The 17,973-nt window shown below is 47.1% G+C and overlaps 1 protein-coding gene across 1 annotated transcript; it reads left to right on the top strand.

The window, feature by feature from the left end:
* Positions 1-12,666: 12,666 nt before the first annotated feature.
* Positions 12,667-15,798, top strand: LOC149081316 (protein argonaute-1-like). Its single transcript, XM_089238316.1, has 4 exons — positions 12,667-12,710; positions 12,907-13,224; positions 13,352-14,415; positions 15,350-15,798. Exons 1-4 carry the CDS (start codon positions 12,667-12,669, stop codon positions 15,796-15,798), a joined length of 1,875 nt encoding a protein of 624 aa, XP_089094442.1.
* Positions 15,799-17,973: the final 2,175 nt, after the last annotated feature.

Raw genomic sequence — 17,973 nt, 5'->3', positions numbered from 1 at the left:
CCCTTCGTCTCGTTGGAATTTCCCAGAATAATGCATGTAAATTGGAAGGCAGGCTTAGTCTAGAAAATTCTAACCAGATCTCATTTTCACGAGGCTCCTCCTCTTGAGGCCTTGGCAGGGGTCTCGGAAAAATCACTTTGCTCGAGGACCTATGATATTCCTAAGATAACACACCGGTAATATGGTTGCATTTTGGTAGAGGCCCCTGGTATGGCTATCTCTTTCTAAAGCGGTAGTTCTTAACCAGGGGTCCGTGAACCTTTTGGAAAAAGGGGGAGGGGGCTCCGAGAAGTTGGATTAGAAACATCACAGTGGCGAAAAGCGTCTGGGAAAACACAGGCGGCCTCTGCGGGCGGAAGCATGCTGTTCCGGGCACGACCCTTGCCTAGCCTACCTTTTTGACGCAACAACCACGTCCCTCCCCCCCACAAAATCTTCAAGCCCGGGCCTCCCTACGCTAATATCTTTGGCGGGCCCACCACGCCAGGATTTTTGAACGGGCCTCTGAATTGGCTACAGCAACAACAACAAAAATTTCTCTCGGGGCCCTCCTTTGTCGGAGTGGGGGCTGGGGTACATGGGCAAGAACCCGAACAGGATGACCTGATTCACTGGTCAGTAGTTTTATTTCATGAAGTAAAGACCCACTAAGAGAGAGTTTTTGAAATTTGACCCCTAAGTTGCCCGGATGGAGTCCATGCGTTAAGACGGGTTTTCATACGATTACATTCTCCGCCCCCCCCCTGCATTCTGCGGCTAACGGTCATCCAGCCCTTCAGGGCCCGGAAAATTATTTAACTCTTAGATGCACCCGTAAACAATCCTGGCTTAGGGATCGGCTCAAGGATGTGGAGGTCATGCATGGGAAATACTCGGGGTCGTAAAGGGGTTCGAAGGTGCTGGAGCAATATTTTTTATGAAATTTGGTCAATAGTTTTATTTCATGACCTGAAGACTCGCTAAGAGGGTGTTTCTCGAAATTCGGCCCCTAAAGAGGCCGTTGGGGGCTCTTTATATGGAGGCAATCATCGTTTAGCCGAAAGCTATAAATATGAAATTTGGTCGGTACTATATTTTATAGCATGGAGACTCGCCAAGACGGGATATCTGGAAATGCCATACCCGGGGGGGGGGGGTTCAAATATTATATGGGGAATCATCGCCAAGCAATTTTCAAATTACCAAGTCCACGCGTAGCGTACCCATGGCGCCCACAAGTGTGGGGGGGGGGGTGCTGACAGGGCTTCAGCCCGTGGACCCAGGAAATTATCCTTTGTTTTTTCACTATCAATTTAGTATAGAGCCCCCCCCCCCCTCAAACAGTTTGACCTAAAGGTCCACCAAGAATCCACGCACTTCATCGTTATGGTGCTGCAAAACGTCCGGGGAACACTGAAGGTGCTCTGCTCAATCGACCTCTCGTCGCAGGGGAAGGGCAACCAAGCACCATCCAAACATCGAGCCCCTGAGCTGATGTCTTTGACGGGTCCACCGCGTCAACATTTTTCACGTGTCTTTCTACAACCAAATATTGTTTTTATTTTCATATTACAGATTGCAGTAGTCTGTAATATGAAAAGAAAAACAATATTTATATCCCGTGCCCTGTCAGCCCAGTTCTTGCGGCGGTGGGGAAGGGGGGGGGGGCTGCTGTCAATTTTGTTGCGCTGTCAAATGCTTTTATTTGGTCATTTAGCCGGTTCGTCCAGCTGGCTAGAAATATTGGTGTACTCATGGCGCCCACAATGGTTGTGCTGGCAGGAATCCAGCCCACGGGCCCTGAATAGTTATCATTTTTTTGTTTTTTCACGCTATAAATTTAGTATAAGGAGGCCCGTGAAAGATCCTGACCTGAGGGGGGAAGCACACATAAACGTACCAATTGATTATACTATTATCGTACTCATTCTGGAAAAAATTTGAATGTGCCCTGGGCCACCTGAGTGTGTCACGTTCCACCCAAGTTACTTGGAGCTGCACCGCTTAGTTCATTGTCACAGAATTAGGTTTAAGACTGACGGCCACATCAGATGAATCCACATTTAGCCCGCGGGCCATGGGTTCGAGCATGACACGAATTTTGTGAATCATCTCTAACTTCCGGGTGTTCAACTCTATTCAATTGTCGCTTTCTTTTCCCCCAGGTCGGAAGAAGAAGAGTTCCGACTCCACCAGAGATGAAATCTTTGAATTGAGGGCCACTCACCATGAATCCCGGTGCCCTTCATCTTCCACCCTGTTTGGTATTCAACAAAGATGGCACGAGGAGAACTCAGGTGCTCGCCGAATGAAGAAATGCAGTAGTAGTGGTGCTGCCACCACCAAACATCAGAATGCTCCAACCGAAGAACTCTACACCCTGATTAACCACACGGGCTCCCATCAATTCGAAAGGCAGCGGTCATCAGGCTCGTCGGATATAGCGATGTCCAAGAGACCCGGATACAGCGAGCTCGCCAGGAAGAGGATCCGCGTCGTGACGAACTTCTACCGCCTCGGTTGCAATCGCAAGGTCGTCTACGGCCCTCCTCACACGGGGAAACTAAAACCGAGCTCGATTGGATTGGATTTTGGGTTTATTGGCGCAAGGACCAATTTGGTCAAACTGCGCCAAAACAAATATAAAAATTAAAAAAATGTCCTTTTGTCATGTCAAAAACAAAAACTGTGCATGATAAAAAAGCAACGTGAAACATAAAACAATGACATGAATTGTAAAAACTATAATTTGTCATAAAAACCAATGGCTTTGATGAATTTAAAAATGCGAGATGCATCGCAATGGTCAGATAAAATGTCACGAAGTGAAAGATGATTCTGACCAAAAGCGGTCGTAAAATGATGACGATGATGTGAACAAGTAAAAGCATGGGCAATGGTCAATGGACTTTGACAATGAGGGCACTGCGGTTGACTCTCTCGTAGTAAAAGATACGATTGTGTGATGCGACTGTGTCCTATGCGTAACCGGGCAAGCAGAACTTCCTCCTTTCGGTTAGTTCTGCAGCTCGAACGCCAGTGTCCAAGTGTGGGCTTGATGGCATGAAGTTTATTATTAGTTTGATTGTTCCAATGATCCTGCCAGCGGCGATGCATCACTTCCCGGAGGATTGAGAAGTGGTCACTGGCAGGTACCAAAAGGCTATTATCAATGTTAGTTGTTGTTGTTCGAGCTGCGTTGTCTGCTTTTTCGTTGCCCGGTATTCCTACATGACTTGGTACCCAGTAAAATTTTACTGTGGTACCGTGATGAATGAGGTGATGCAGTTCATGAAAAATGGCATGAATGAATGGATGAGTGTGGAAAGTGAAGGAACACAGTGCTTGCAATGCGCTGAGAGAGTCGCTATAAATGATGCATCGTCGGTGGCGTTTGCGTCGTATATGACGTAGAGCCTGAAGGATTGCGTACAGTTCTGCCGAATAAATAGAGAATGTGTCGTGAAGTTTGAAAGATGTCTCCTCACAGCAGATGTAGGCACAACCGACATGCCCAGGGCTCTTGGAGCCATCGGTATATATGGGGAAGTACCTATTGTACCTACCCCTGTGCCTGAAGAAATATCTGTCGATATATAACATCTGCTGTGGTGGCTGTGGGGTATAACGATAATGAAAGAGAGACATCTGGCAGAGACTGCTCCCATGGTGCCAGTTGCCAAGCAACTGGGGCCACACGACTGATGTCTGTTTGTATTTCTTCTACAAGTGCCCTCATACGAAGACCGTAAGATGGAACACATGAAGGTCGAGCAGCAAAAAGTCTATGAAATGACGGATTAAAAATGACACGATGAAGTGGATGACCTGGTAAAGACTTCATTTTGATATAATATTTCAAAGAAAGTTGTTGGCGTCTTGATGTCAGTGATGGCTCGTTGCATTCGACATAGAGGCTTTCCATGGGAGAAGTTCGGAAAGCTCCAGAGCAAATGCGGAGAGCGAGATGATGAATTGGGTCGAGCACACTCAGATAGCTCCGAGGGGCTGACCCGTATACAATGGAACCGTAGTCGAGCTTTGATCGTATTAGAGCTTTATATAAGTGGAGGAGCGACTTACGGTCTGCTCCCCACGATGTAGATGAGATGACCTTCAAGAGGTTCATCGTCTTCATGCAACGAGCTCTTAATTGCGCAATTTGAGGTTTGAAAGTGAGTTTTTTGTCAAATGTGATGCCGAGGAATTTAGCATTTTCTACAATAGGTATTAGATGGTTATTGAGAAACAATTGTGGGTCATCATGTAGGTCTCGACGCCGACAAAAGTGCATAGCAACAGTCTTGTCAGCGGAGAATGAAAAGCCGTTATTATGAGCCCACTTGCTAATCTTGTTGAGAGCGGTTTGTAATTGTCTCTCGGCTGACCTCATATTCACTGATTGGTAAGATATCAACAGATCATCCACGTAGAGTGCGCCAGTGACAGACAACGGGAGTTGGTTCAACACCCCGTTGAGTCTTAAAATAAAAAGTGTTACACTTAAAATGCTACCTTGAGGTACACCTTGTTCTTGAATTTGGGGAGCTGATAACGTGCTTCCGATCCGTACCTGAAATATGCGGCGAGCAAGAAAGTTCTTAATAAAAATGGGCAAATTGCCCCGCAAGCCGCAATTATAGAGGTCGGAAAGAATTCCGTGCCTCCAAGTACGGTCGTAGGCCTTTTCTATGTCGAAAAATATGGCTAGCATATGCTCCCTCTTCACAAATGCTTGTCTTATTGATGTCTCAAGGCGTAACAGATTGCATGTTGTGGACCTGAACCGTCTAAAGCCGCTTTGATGTTTCGATAAAATATTGTTAACCTCAAGGTAGTGCATAAGGCGATAGTTGACCATGCGTTCCATGAGCTTACACAAACAACTGGTCAAAGCAATAGGTCTCTAACTGTTAGGTTGCTGAGGATTTTTGCCAGGCTTCGGGAATGCAAGAACAATGGCTGCTCGCCAGGTGTCAGGAAATGAATGACTGACCCAGATCCGATTGAATAAAATGAGTAAATGTGACAGTGATTCGGGTGAGAGATGCCGAATCATGGAATAATGAATAGCATCGGGCCCTACAGCTGAGTCAGGACTTCGCTGCAAGGCCGTCGTCAGTTCATGAAGGGTGAACAATGAATTGTACCCCTCCGGTGTAAAAGGCCGGAAGGTGTACGATGTACGTTCGGCTGATGATTTAATGGGATGAAACGATGGGGGATAGTTCGCATCACTGGAGACAGCGGCGAAATGGGCGGCGATGGTATCCGCAATATCCCTCACATCGCTGATAATAGTTCCATTGGTATTTAAAATGGTAAGTGGATGAGACTGATAATGACCATTGATTTTTCGGATCCGGTCCCAAATGATTTTGGATGAAGTAGATGAATTGATTCCCGTCGTAAACTTTTGCCAGGACTCGCGTTGAGCCTGGCGCCTGGTTCTTCTCGCTATCGCCTTTGCTTCTAAAAATGCCAACCTGTTGTCATGGGTAGGATACCGCCGGAACCTACTCCATGCTTTCTTTTGTGCTTTAATCGTGAGATTACATTCGTGGTTCCACCAAGGTTTAGGAAATTTAGGAAGTTTCGAGGAGACTGTGGGTATTGTTTCATTGGCTGCTGAGATCATACAACTGGTCACAAGGTCGACATAATGGTCGACGTCGGGTTGCGAAACCATATCCTCCGTGATTTCTGCCTTGACCGTGAAGTCTGCCCATCGGGCGGCCACAAGCTTCCACCGAGGAGGACCCTCAGGTATGCTATGGCTTCGATCAAGGCACTTAACCACTAGAGGGAAATGATTGCTCCCGTGGAGGTCTGGATCAACCGACCAGGACCAGTTCGGCAAGAGTGAAGGTGAGCATAATGATAAATCTATTGCAGTGAAACTATTGTTTGGGGCATGGAAATGAGTGAAACTGCCATCATTCATGATGGTAAGGTCCATGTCATCTAACAATCGTTCAACCATTTCCCCACGAGGGGTGTTGCTGTTAGAACCCCAAATCATGTTATGTGCATTGAAGTCTCCAAGAAGAAAAAATGGTGGTGGTAATTGATCAATCAGTTGTTCTAGATCTCTCTGTAAGAATGTGTCATTTGGTGGCAAATAAATGGAACAGATGGTAACTCTTAGGCCTGTAGAGATTTCCACCGCGATGGCTTGCAGGTTCGTGCGCAGCGTTAGAACGCGCGACGACACATGATGTGGAACCAGCAGAGCAACACCGCGGCAGGCTCTACTCCCGTGATCGTAGTCAATACGAAACAGGGAATGTCGCCTAATGTTCCATGTCTCCGAGGGCTTCGTGAAAGTTTCCTGGAGTGCCACGCAAACAGGATGATAGCGATTAATTAAATCCTTTAGATCTTCGTAATTGGATCTAAGACCACGAATGTTCCATTGAATAATGTTGGCCATAAATTTTAAATGGATGTAGACGGTTCAAGGTCCTTGAACTTATTTCGGTCTAATTTCCGGCGAGTACCACCGGATTCTGGCGGATTATCGAGATCCATGTCACCAATTGATTTGTCATCAAGCAGTGACATGTTTTGTACTGTAGGGTTCTTCTTTGCTCTCTGAATGGCTTTTCTTGAATATCCGGTCTTGAATAGTTTAATTTTAGATTTATTTCCACTATTGAATTTTGGCTTAGTAGCTGTAGTTACTTTGAATGTGTTCGCTGTTGCTTTTCCTGCTTCTTCGGAGGTGGTGGACTCCCTCCGTATTCCAGCAGAACAACAGCAGCCACAACTATTACATGGTTGGTTAGATGATGTTTGAGTGGATGTATCAGCTATGGGTTCGGTCTGAGTTGTCACAGATGCTTTGGTGACATTGTTAGTCTTATTAGCTGTTGGTGGATTTGTTACCATATTAGAGTATGATGTACTAGCTATTGGAGTTTGGTTAGGGGTTACACGGCGGCGTGCTTCAATATATGAGATGTTATTAAGGACCTTGATCTTCTGGATCTCTTTTTCTTCATTCCATTTCGGACACTTTCTGTCAAATGCGGGGTGGTCGCCACCACAATTGACGCACTTGAATGGTGAATTAGTGCAGTTGTCCGAAATGTGGTCCCTCTCGCCGCACTTTGCGCAGGCGGGTTGACCACGGCACGCCATTCGTGAGTGACCGAATTTTTGGCAGTTGAAACATCTTACAGGGTTAGGTATGTATGGCCGGATATGGAGGTTATAGTAACCGATTTTGACATCTTTCGGCAATGTTGGGGATGAAAATGTCAGGATTATATTACGTGATGGAGCTAGATTGCCATCTTTGCGGCTCATGATATGTTTGGCAGATGTTACGCCTTGAGACGCTAGCTCCTGAGTTAGTTCATCTTCATCCATGTTAATTAAGTTAGGGTCTGAGATGACACCACGTGAATAATTCAGCGTGGGGTGGATTTTGATTGTTATGGGAATGTCCCCGAGAGATATGAGCTTTTGAATGAGTTCGGCTTGTTTGGGAGTGTTAGTTTCGACGAGAAGGTCTCCTGAACGGAGAGCCTTCACTGATTTCAGAGTTCCAACTGCGCCATAGAGAGCTTTATCAATCAAGAATGGTGATACTTTTGACAGCTGTTTATTGGTATCAGAGCTATGCAAGAAGAAGAATGAGACAGATGATAGATTTGAAGAAGCGGTTTCTGTGACAATAGTTTCACTTAAAGTAGTTCTTTGACGTTTTGGTGCATTTTTTGTTTTTCCCATATTTGAATGGGTATTGTTCCACTCCCACCCACCATGCCGCCCTACGAGGGGACGCGCACACGTAACCGGTGAAGGTTAGTAGCAACGTCAGGTTAGGTGGGAGCTATACACCACCAAAGCAGGCGAGCAGACGCGTTCAAGATCCAAGATCGTCGTGAAGCAGCACCAACAAACCTCAACGACGTCCGGCCCCTCTACCTGCCCAGTAGTGTAACCCCTTCAGCCACCGAGGCGACCACAGCCGATTGACCTGGACGGGGCTAATCCAAGCCTCCCGTTTCGGCTGAATCCGAGGCCAAAGCTAGCGCATCAGGCTAACCAGGATCCCCATCTCCAGCCTTACGGGTCTCCACGCACGGCAAACACGCGGGTAGACAGCGTTCCAGACAGAGCATACGCTAGAAGCAACGCCCCGTCTGGGAGGACCCCTCCCCGCCTAAGCGGGGTCCACAATGAGGGGTTGGACACAAGACATAAACATGTACAGGACAAAACGAAACGCAAGACAAGTACTGCAAGATGTGTAGAAAAAAACATGTAATCTGGGCTATTGAAGGTGAAGTATATGAGCACAAAAAGCGATGACAATGACGTGTGATAGATTTGGCGTTACCCAGGGTGCACCACGAGGAGGCCTATCACATTACACCCCAAACCGAGCTCGAGTTGCTTCAACTTGAGAGTTGAGTTGACTAGAACGAGTCGAGTTGCCCGTTCTCCCTCACACGGCGCTACTAAAATAATATTCAAAGCCCGGGAAACTGAGTAAAAACAGCACAGTCTATTAGTTTTCCTTCTTATCTTCCGGTACTATCTTGTTAACCGGGTTAGGAAAAATCGAAACAAATAAATAAGAAAAATAATTTCTATTATATGTGAAATTGCTACAGAATTTCAGCTCACAGGTAAATACAAAATTTCATTATTTAAATTGATATCATTTTGAAATGACAATAAAATGGTAAAAATTAGATAATTTTTTAGTATAATTTCATGTTTCATTCGGAAAAAAAATTCGCAATAAAATGTCTGTTTTTCCTCTATAAATGTGCCTTTCAGTACCTATATATGTTGGATTTAATATATTTTTATTGTTTATTAGTTAAAATATTGTCACGCAGAATTTTAAGTAGTTTCATGAGATGAAACGACGAAAACTGGTTCCCAGAGGCAAAAAATAAACTATAGGCAAAACTAGAGACAAACAACACATGAATTGTTGTTTATGTTTCAGGGAATGATTTTCCCCGAATACTCCCACACACAGATGTGCGTGTACGTGACCTAGATTACAGACATTCCAAGCAAGGGGGAAAATCAGGGACCATCCCTGTGGAACACGTGCTTGTTTAGGTACATGTAAAAGTAGACAGTATTTTGAAATTTTCTGCAGGTTCTTATCCAGGGCCGTCTTAAGAGCAACATGGGGGCTCCCAGCCATGTATTTTTTTTTTTCTGAGATCCTACTTGGCAAATTCATTTGATTATTCCTGAAATTTTTTACCAGATATAATTTTTGTGATGCTCCATCTTCTTTTGAAATCGCCCCCGCGGGGGAGTGCCCGGGTGGGCCCATGTGTTTACCACGGACCCGTCATCTAGGGGATCAGGGGGCTATTGCCCCACAGCTTTCAAAAATGCACTATAAATAGTATATATACGTACATACAGTGAGTATATGTTCTCTGCCCCCCCCCCGGAAAAAGTTGGAATGACAGTCCTGGTTTACCATTTCATTCAGTGGCGTCAGAGCCAGGGGTGCAAACTCAAGCACCCACGGTAATTTGTGGCATGGATCCGAGCACCCCAGTATTGATTAAGAAATTAAACTTTCCGATATAAAACTAAAGACGAGCACCCACAGTTTCGAAACAATTCCGACGCCCCTGATTTCATTATAATTTCAAAATAATATCAGTTTAAATAAAGAAATCGTGTATTTACCTGTGAACTGAAATTCTGAAGAAATTTCATTATATTGTTACGTCGCGCCGCCGGGTCACTCGTCGAACCTCTTCTCAGACCCGTCCCGTCGCGCGGATCTCTCCAGGGTTCTTCGCCGAGGACTTGAACATGGGTAGACAATCACACGAACGAGGATTCGAGAACAAATACTCGCTTTTATTTGCATGAGCTGCTAAAACTACTGCTAAACTAGAGCAGCATTCTGAACGTCTTCTCCCTTCGCGTTCTACTTTCCGAGTCCATCTTGAATCTCGTTCTTCTATTATCACAATCGCATGCCACGCGAATCTTGCATGCGTTAACCAAGCCTTTTCAAATTCTACCCTTCGTAACATTGCCCCCCTCCTCGAAAGTTGCACGTCCCGGGCAATTCAGTCCTCAAATTGGTGAGTCCTCCATAGTCCTTATGGTAATAAGTAAGTCTGATGACATAGACAACCTTGAACTTCAGAGTCCTTTGAATCCACATCACGATGATGTCTAGTCTCTTCCTAAGACGACGGCGTCCTTCCCATGAGGTCTGAAGTTTCGGACACCGTTTCTTCCTGACACGGTGACGTCCTTTCCATGAAGTGTGGAGTTTCTGACATCCTCCTTTCCGGAGCTTCGGGCACCACTCTTCCTGTCGTTTCGGACGCCTTTCTATCCGTCGTTTCGGACGTCCTTCTTTCCTGCGTTTCGGATTCCAAAGCCAGACAAGGTCTCTCTCCTTGAAGTCGTGAGATAGGGCCTTCGCATCGTAGCAAACTCTCATCTTCTTGGGGCCGATGTCGATCCTGTCTCTGACGATTCGATGCACATCCTCAAGGTGCTCCTGGAATTCCTCGACGTATTCTTCCATACGAAGTGGAGCATCTTGCGGTCGCCCAAACAGCAGGTCACTCGACAGCCGAAGATCCCATCCTATGATCATCTGTGACTGTGAGAATCCACTGCCCTCGTTGACGACACTCCTATAGGTCAGCAAAAGCAGCAGTAACTTCGAGTCCCAATCTTGTTCGTATTTCGACACGAACAACGAGAGGTGATTCAGAAGGGTCCTGTTGAATTTCTCCACCATCCCATCGGATTCCGGATGAAGCGGAGTAGAACGCGTCTCTTCCATTCCCAGAAGTTTGCACATCTCAAGGAACACCGCTGACGTAAAGTTTCGACCCTGATCGGAATAGATCATCATGGGGACTCCGAATCGAGACACCCAATTCTGCACCAACACTTGTGCTAGAGTCTCGGCCTCCTCATCGGGAACAGGAAATGCTTCCGTCCAATTGGTGAAACAGTCCATCACCACAAGTACAGACTTGTTACCATCGTGGGTTTCAGGTAACGGTCCTAAGATGTCTAAGGCAACTCTCTTGAATAGCGCACGAACGTTGTAGCGTTGAAGTCGGCCACAAGTCCACTTCGGAGGTCTTTTCCGGGTGGCACAGGTGTCACAGTTTTCACACCACTTCTCCACATCGGTCCTGAAGTTGTCCCAATAGTATCGCACACGAATCCTCCGTATCATTCTGGTGATGTCGAAATGCCCATCAGTCGCGTTTCCGTGCGACCCTTTCAAAACTTCTTTCACACGGCCTTCGGGTATGATTAGTTGCCATCTGAAAGTCTTTCCAGCCTCTGACTCCCAACGGCGGTAGAGCATGCCGTTCCTCATCTCCAAGGAGTCCCAGAGGGCCCAATATCTCTTTGTGGTCGGACTGGAAGAAACGACGTCTTGCCACCCTGGTCTGTTTCCAGCAGTGGATTCCTTCCAGTGTATGACCACTCGTACGTCCGGATCTTCCAGTTGTGTCTTTCGAGTGTTCTCGTCACTCCAAGGATCGTCACTTAAGTCCTGAGACTGTAGCTGCCTCACAATAGGTTCTGCAGACCTGTATTTCCTTTCTACCTTGAGACAATGACGGCAGTTCCGTGGGCATGGTTTCCTCGATATGGCAACGGCATCTCTCCGCGATGCTCCTTCACGATGCTGGATCCTTCTCTTCCGGCTACCCGGCCTTCTCAAGAGAACGGCTCCGATTCCACCATCGTCCATGCTACCGTCGGGGATTCCTGCTTCTGAAACAGCCATCACTTTCCGCTGAAGCACTTCGTCGTGACATCCTCCAAGTAGGACGACGTTTTGTTTTTTCATTGTAGACAACTGGTCACTCCGAATGTCCAAAGAGAGTCCATGCTTCTTCAGGAAGTTCAGTCCGAGGATGCCCGCGTCCTGGATGTCGGCTGCGAAGACGGCATGACGATAGGTGACCGACACCAACCTCGCTGAGACTTCCAACTTTCCACGCACAGTGGAAACGAGTCTGACGTTCGCTCCAGGGTCGATGGCCATCTGGCATGGAAACTCGATTTGCTTGCACAGTCTACGCGCCCCACCATGCCGCTGTGAGTCATGGTACACACGACTTAAGGCGCTTCCTTCACAAGCAGCGGCGATGGCTTGCCTCACACCATTGACGATATCCTCCTTGACAGCAGCGATGGATGTGTTGACGGCGGCGATATTGGACTCCATGCTAACTTTCATCTGGGCCATCATATCCATCAGCTGCTTGAACTGTTCTCCCGTCTCGTTCTTCTCCATAATTCTTGTCTTGACCATTCAAGTCCTTGCAGCGTCGCTCTTCTGACACCAGTTTTGTTACGTCGCGCCGCCGGGTCACTCGTCGAACCTCTTCTCAGACCCGTCCCGAGGACTTGAACATGGGTAGACAATCACACGAACGAGGATTCGAGAACAAATACTCGCTTTTATTTGCATGAGCTGCTAAAACTACTGCTAAACTAGAGCAGCCTTCCGAACGTCTTCTCCCTTCGCGTTCTACTTTCCGAGTCCATCTTGAATCTCGTTCTTCTATTATCACAATCGCATGCCACGCGAATCTTGCATGCGTTAACCAAGCCTTTTCAAATTCTACCCTTCGTAACAATATCCTTTCAACTGATAATTTATTATATATATACTCTGGATTGTTTTTCAATATGAGTCCAAACTCGCATGACGAAAATATGAAGGAATGCCGAAGGCAGTTTCTCTAATTTCTTCAACAAAAGTTGGCGGCGACTAGCACGTCAGTCGCCAAGTGACCGAGTCGCGTTCGATATTTCGTCGCCAAGACGCTAATTTCCTCGTGTGAGGGCGTCTAGAGCGATATACGTACTGGTCTTCGGGAGACGGTTTCTCTTATCAGTTGCCGAACTTTAGTTTCCCCGTGTGAGGAGGGCCTACCACTACGACGTGACTGTGGATCCCGTGGGGCCGCCGCTGACGAGGGCCCTCCCGTCCTCCCTGCGCCACGCGGTGATAGCCAGCTGGTGCCTCCAGTATCAGTACAGCGAGTTCTCGCCCGTCCACGACGGCCACAAGAACCTGTTCACGTGCAAGGAGCTGCCCATCGACCAGCGCGGGATAGAGTTCAGTGTCTCGCTCGAGAGCGACAGGGGTCGCTCCCGGGCCACCCTGGCCGTCAAGCCTGTGGCAGAAGAAGTCGCAGCTGAAGAACGTCGTCGACCTGAGCGCCATCGAGGCGTACGTCTGGGGTGAGACGGCCCAGATCCCCAACGAGGCCCGCATGGTCCTGGAGACCATACTGGCCCACCGGCCGCGCAACTCTCCCCAGCTGGCGATGGGGAACTCTTTCTTCATGAGTACCGACAGGATCTGCAGGTCCGACCTCGGGTTCGGGGTGGAGATGTGGTCGGGCTACAGCCAGAACATACGCTTCACCGCCAGGGGTCCGGCCGTGGTGATCAACACCGCCGCCGCGGTCTTCCACAAGGAGGGCAGGATCACCGATACCGTCGGCGAGATACTGAGGAGGGACGTGTGCGAGGGTTACCAGTACCTCCAGCACAGGGATATAGAGAGGCTCAGTAGGAAGCTGTCGGGCCTGCGGGTCATTGTGACCCACCAGAAGAACAAGAGGAAGTACTGTATCGAGAGGGTGTCCGACAAGACGGCGGCCCAGCTGACGTTCTCGCAGGGCAGCTCGCCCGTCACGGTCCAGCAGTACTTCGAGCGGCAGTATAACTACAAGCTGAAGTACCCGAGCCTGCCGTGCCTGAAGATGGCGTCTGGTAGCTCCGAGGTCTACATGCCGATGGAGGTGTGCGAGGTGACCCCGAAGCAGAGGATCAGGGGAAAGCTTGATGACGGGCTGACGGCCAGCATGATCAGGCAGACCGCGCTGCGGCCGAGCCAGAAGTTCCAGGTCATCGAGCACAACGTCCGCACCATGAACGAGATGTGCGCCCAGAAGATGCTCGAGTACGACTTCGGGGTGGACCTCCAGCCCGTGGAGACGGACGCGAGGGTGTTGCCGCAACCGGCCATCCGGTACGGGACTCACGAGGTCAGCGTGAGGGACATTCGCTACAACCGCTTCGTGTCCGCCAGGACGGTCGAGAAGCCGTTCTTCGTATGCCTGGCCGAGTGCGAGGACTCGGCGCTGAACAACTACTTCTGCGCGTTGTGCAAGGCCGGCAGGGACGTCGGGCTCGCGATCAAGACCCCCGTGTTTAAGGCGAGGCACCACGACAACCTGGAGACCAAGGAGGTCTGGGCCAGGAGCCAGGGCGCCGACCTGATCCTGTTCGTGCTGGACAAGCGCGACAAGTACCACCCTTACGACGAGATCAAGTACCTCGCCGACATCGAGTACAGGATCGCCGAGTGCAAGATGGACGAGAGGATCGCGGCCAACATCTGCTTGAAGATAAATAATGGAGGCAGTTTGTTTACTTTCGAGCTCCGTTAAAAATTTTGTTTTAAAACGTGATTATTAGGTTATGGCAGGCAGTAAATGCGTAATTACTGTTTATTAAGTCTAGGAGTAAAGGTGCATATGTGGATTTGTGTGGTGGTGTGAAGTAGGAAAGAAATTTGGATATCGTTAACGCCACGTGTGCTGTATCGGTGCAGTCTTCATCAACTAGTGACGGTTATCATTTTCCGATATAAATGACTCAAATTTTTCAGTGATGATCAGTGTAAATTTTTCATTTGATTTGTCGGCGGGAATGTCAGCTTTAAAGCGGTATGAAGATCATTCAAACATTCCAATTAGTTCGAAGTGGATGGTGTGATTACACAAACTCCGGATATAAACTTCAATGGTTTTCAAGCTAAAATATATATTTAAGGACCGCCTGGACATGATAGGGGTGAGTGATTTTTGAAACTTGATAGCAGAGATCATTAATCAGAACATTTGCTATAATTCAACCTGTTTATCGTTGCCATAACTCTTATAATTGGAGAGCAGAAATTTTCGTTAGTACGCTTTCATGAGTGATTAGTACACAACGCTCTCGTCTGATGGCGCTTGAAAAGACTTACATGGATTAGGAACATTTTTTTTTTTTTTCGCATTGCATATTATTGAATTTAAATTAGAGAAAAGTATATGATGGAGACGCCAAAGCTACCAAAAGGGGAGGCGCACAAAGGAGGGCTGATGCATTAAAAGAAACAAGCAACGGGAAGGATGAAAAACCAGAGATACAGGGAGACAACCAAAACAAGAGTCAAAGACAAGAAGGACCAGATCGGGAAAATCAAAAATCCCTAGATGGAATCCAGAGAGCAGTGGGGACACGAGGAATGAGAGCTCATCACACCCTACGTTTAGCCTCTCGACATCAACGAAGTCATTTTTTCCTTCAGACTTTATTCCGAAACAGGCAAGAGGAGACAAAGAGGAAAAAGAGGTTAGAAAGGTGAGACCAAAAACGGTGGAAGTGGAATCGTTGGAAAAAGAACAGGTCACGCAGGGGTCAAGGGACTCGCTAAACCTCAAGGTGAGCTGGACGACAGAGTCTGAGGAGAGTCGGCTGAAGGAGTCAGAAGAGGAAGACGAAAAAGAGGAGGAAAGTTATAAATACCGAAAGGACCTGTTTCAAATTGATACGGCTAACGAGCTGTGGCACATAATCACAGAGAAGACTGGATATGGACCCAGCGCAAAATACAGGATGCCACAGAGGTGCCATGGGTATGTAAAGGCACTGATTGAAGAGACAATCACGATGGCTAAGGCACATGGTGTGTCAGGAAAGATGACAAGCACCCCGACAGGAGGAAAAGAGAGTGCCCCCCGTGTAGAGATAGATTGATGTGTCTGAAATAGGATTGGATGGATGGATTTTGAATTTTTTGGCGCAAGGACCAATTTGGCCAAACTGCGCCAGAACATGACACAAAAATAAGAAAAATGCCCTTTTGTCGTGTCAAAAAACTAAAACATATAAAAAAGAAAACAAACGTAAAACAATGACGTGAATTGTAAAACTATAGTTTGTTATAAAAACCAATGGCTTTGATGAATTTAAAAATGCGAGATGCATCGCTATTGTCATTTAAAATGTCATGATGTGAAAGATGACTCTGACCAAAAGCGGTCGTGAAATGATGACGATGATGTGAACAAGTAAAAGCATGAGCAATGGTCATTAGTTCTTCCACAAGTGCCCTCATACGAAGACCGTAAGATGGAACACATGAAGGGCGAGCAGCAAATAGTCTATGAAATGAGGGATTAAAAATGACACGATGAAGTGGATGATCTGGTAAAGACTTCATTTTGAAATAATATTTCAAGGAAAGTTGCTGGCGTCTTGATGTCAGTGATGGCTGGTTGCATTCGACATAGAGGCTTTCCATGGGAGAAGTTCGGAAAGCTCCAGAGCAAATGCGGAGAGAGAGATGATGAATTGGGTCGAGCACACTCAGATAGCTCCGAGGGGCTGACCCGTATACAATGGAACCGTAGTCGAGCTTTATATAAGTGGAGGAGCGACTTACGGTCTGCTCCCCATGATGTAGACGAGATGACCTTCAAGAGGTTCATCATCTTCATGCAACGAGCTCTCAATTGTGCAATATGAGGTTTAAATGTAAGTTTCTTGTCAAATGTAATGCCGAGGAATTTTGTATTCTCTACAATAGGTATTAGACTATTGTTTAGAAACAATTGTGGGTCATCATGTAGGTCTCGACGCCGACAAAAGTGCATAGTGACAGTTTTGTCACCGGAGAATGAGAAGCCGTTATTATGTGCCCACTTGCTGATCTTGTTGAGTGCGGTTTGCAATTGTCTCTCGGCTGTCCTCATATTCACTGATTGGTAAGATATCAACAGATCATCCACGTAAAGTGCGCCAGTGACAGACAACGGGAGTTGGTTCAACACCCCGTTGAGTCTTAAAATAAATAGTGTAACACTTAAAATGCTACCTTGAGGTACACATTGTTCTTGAATTTGGGGAGCTGATAATGTGCTTCCGATCCGTACCTGGAAGATGCGGCGAGCAAGAAAGTTCTTAATGAAAATGGGCAAGTTGCCCCGCAAGCCGCAATTATAGAGGTCGGAAAGAATTCCGTGCCTCCATGTACGGTCGTAGGCCTTTTCTATATCGAAAAATATAGCTATCATATGCTCCCTCTTTACGAATGCTTGTCTTATTGATGTCTCAAGGCGTAACATATTGCATGTTGTGGACCTGAACCGTCTAAAGCCGCTTTGATGTTTCGATAAAATATTGTTAACCTCAAGGTAGTGCATAAGGCGATAGTTGACAATGCGTTCCATGAGCTTACATAGACAACTGGTCAAAGCAATAGGTCGGTAACTGTTAGGTTGCTGAGGATTTTTGCCAGGCTTCGGGAATGCAAGAACAATGGCTGCTCGCCAGGTGTCAGGAAATGAATGACTGACCCAGATCCGATTGAATAAAATGAGTAAATGTGACAGTGATTCTGGTGATAGATGCCGAATCATGGAATAATGAATAGCATCGGGCCCTACAGCTGAGTCAGGACTTCGCTGCAAGGCCGTCGTCAGTTCATGAAGGGTGAACAATGAATTGTACCCCTCCGGTGTAAAAGGCCGGAAGGTGTACGATGTACGTTCGGCCGATGATTTAATGGGATGAAACGATGGGGGATAATTCGCATCACTGGAGACAGTGGCGAAATGGGCGGCGATGTTATCCGCAATATCCCTCACATCGCTGATGATAGTGCCATTGGTGTTTAAAATAGTGAGTGGATGAGACTGATAATGACCATTGATTTTTCGGATCCGGTCCCAAATAACTTTGGATGAAGTTGATGAATTGATTCCCGTCGTAAACCTTTGCCAGGACTCGCGTTGAGCCTGGCGTCTGGTTCTTCTCGCTATCGCCTTTGCTTTTAAAAACGCCAATTTGTTTTCATGGGTAGGGTACCGCCGGAACCTACTCCATGCTTTCTTTTGTGCTTTAATCGTGAGGCTACATTCGTGGTTCCAC

Source organism: Pholcus phalangioides, unplaced genomic scaffold (genome assembly GCF_987345545.1).
Source record: "Pholcus phalangioides strain wild (caught in Gottingen) unplaced genomic scaffold, Ppha-v1.0 ptg000010l_1, whole genome shotgun sequence".
Lineage (NCBI taxonomy): Eukaryota > Metazoa > Arthropoda > Arachnida > Araneae > Pholcidae > Pholcus > Pholcus phalangioides.
Note: the sequence above shows the minus strand (reverse complement) of the source record. Positions and strands in the feature narration are given on the sequence as shown.

Excerpts from the sequence above, each read along its gene's own strand:
- LOC149081316 (XM_089238316.1), top strand. The coding sequence starts at position 12,667 with ATGAGTCCAAACTCGCATGACGAAAATATGAAGGAATGCCGAAG. Across the intron at positions 12,711-12,906 it reads AATATGAAGGAATGCCGAAG|GGCCTACCACTACGACGTGA; the intron begins GCAGTTTCTCTA and ends CCGTGTGAGGAG. Across the intron at positions 14,416-15,349 it reads GAAGATAAATAATGGAGGCA|ACTTTATTCCGAAACAGGCA; the intron begins GTTTGTTTACTT and ends TTTTTCCTTCAG.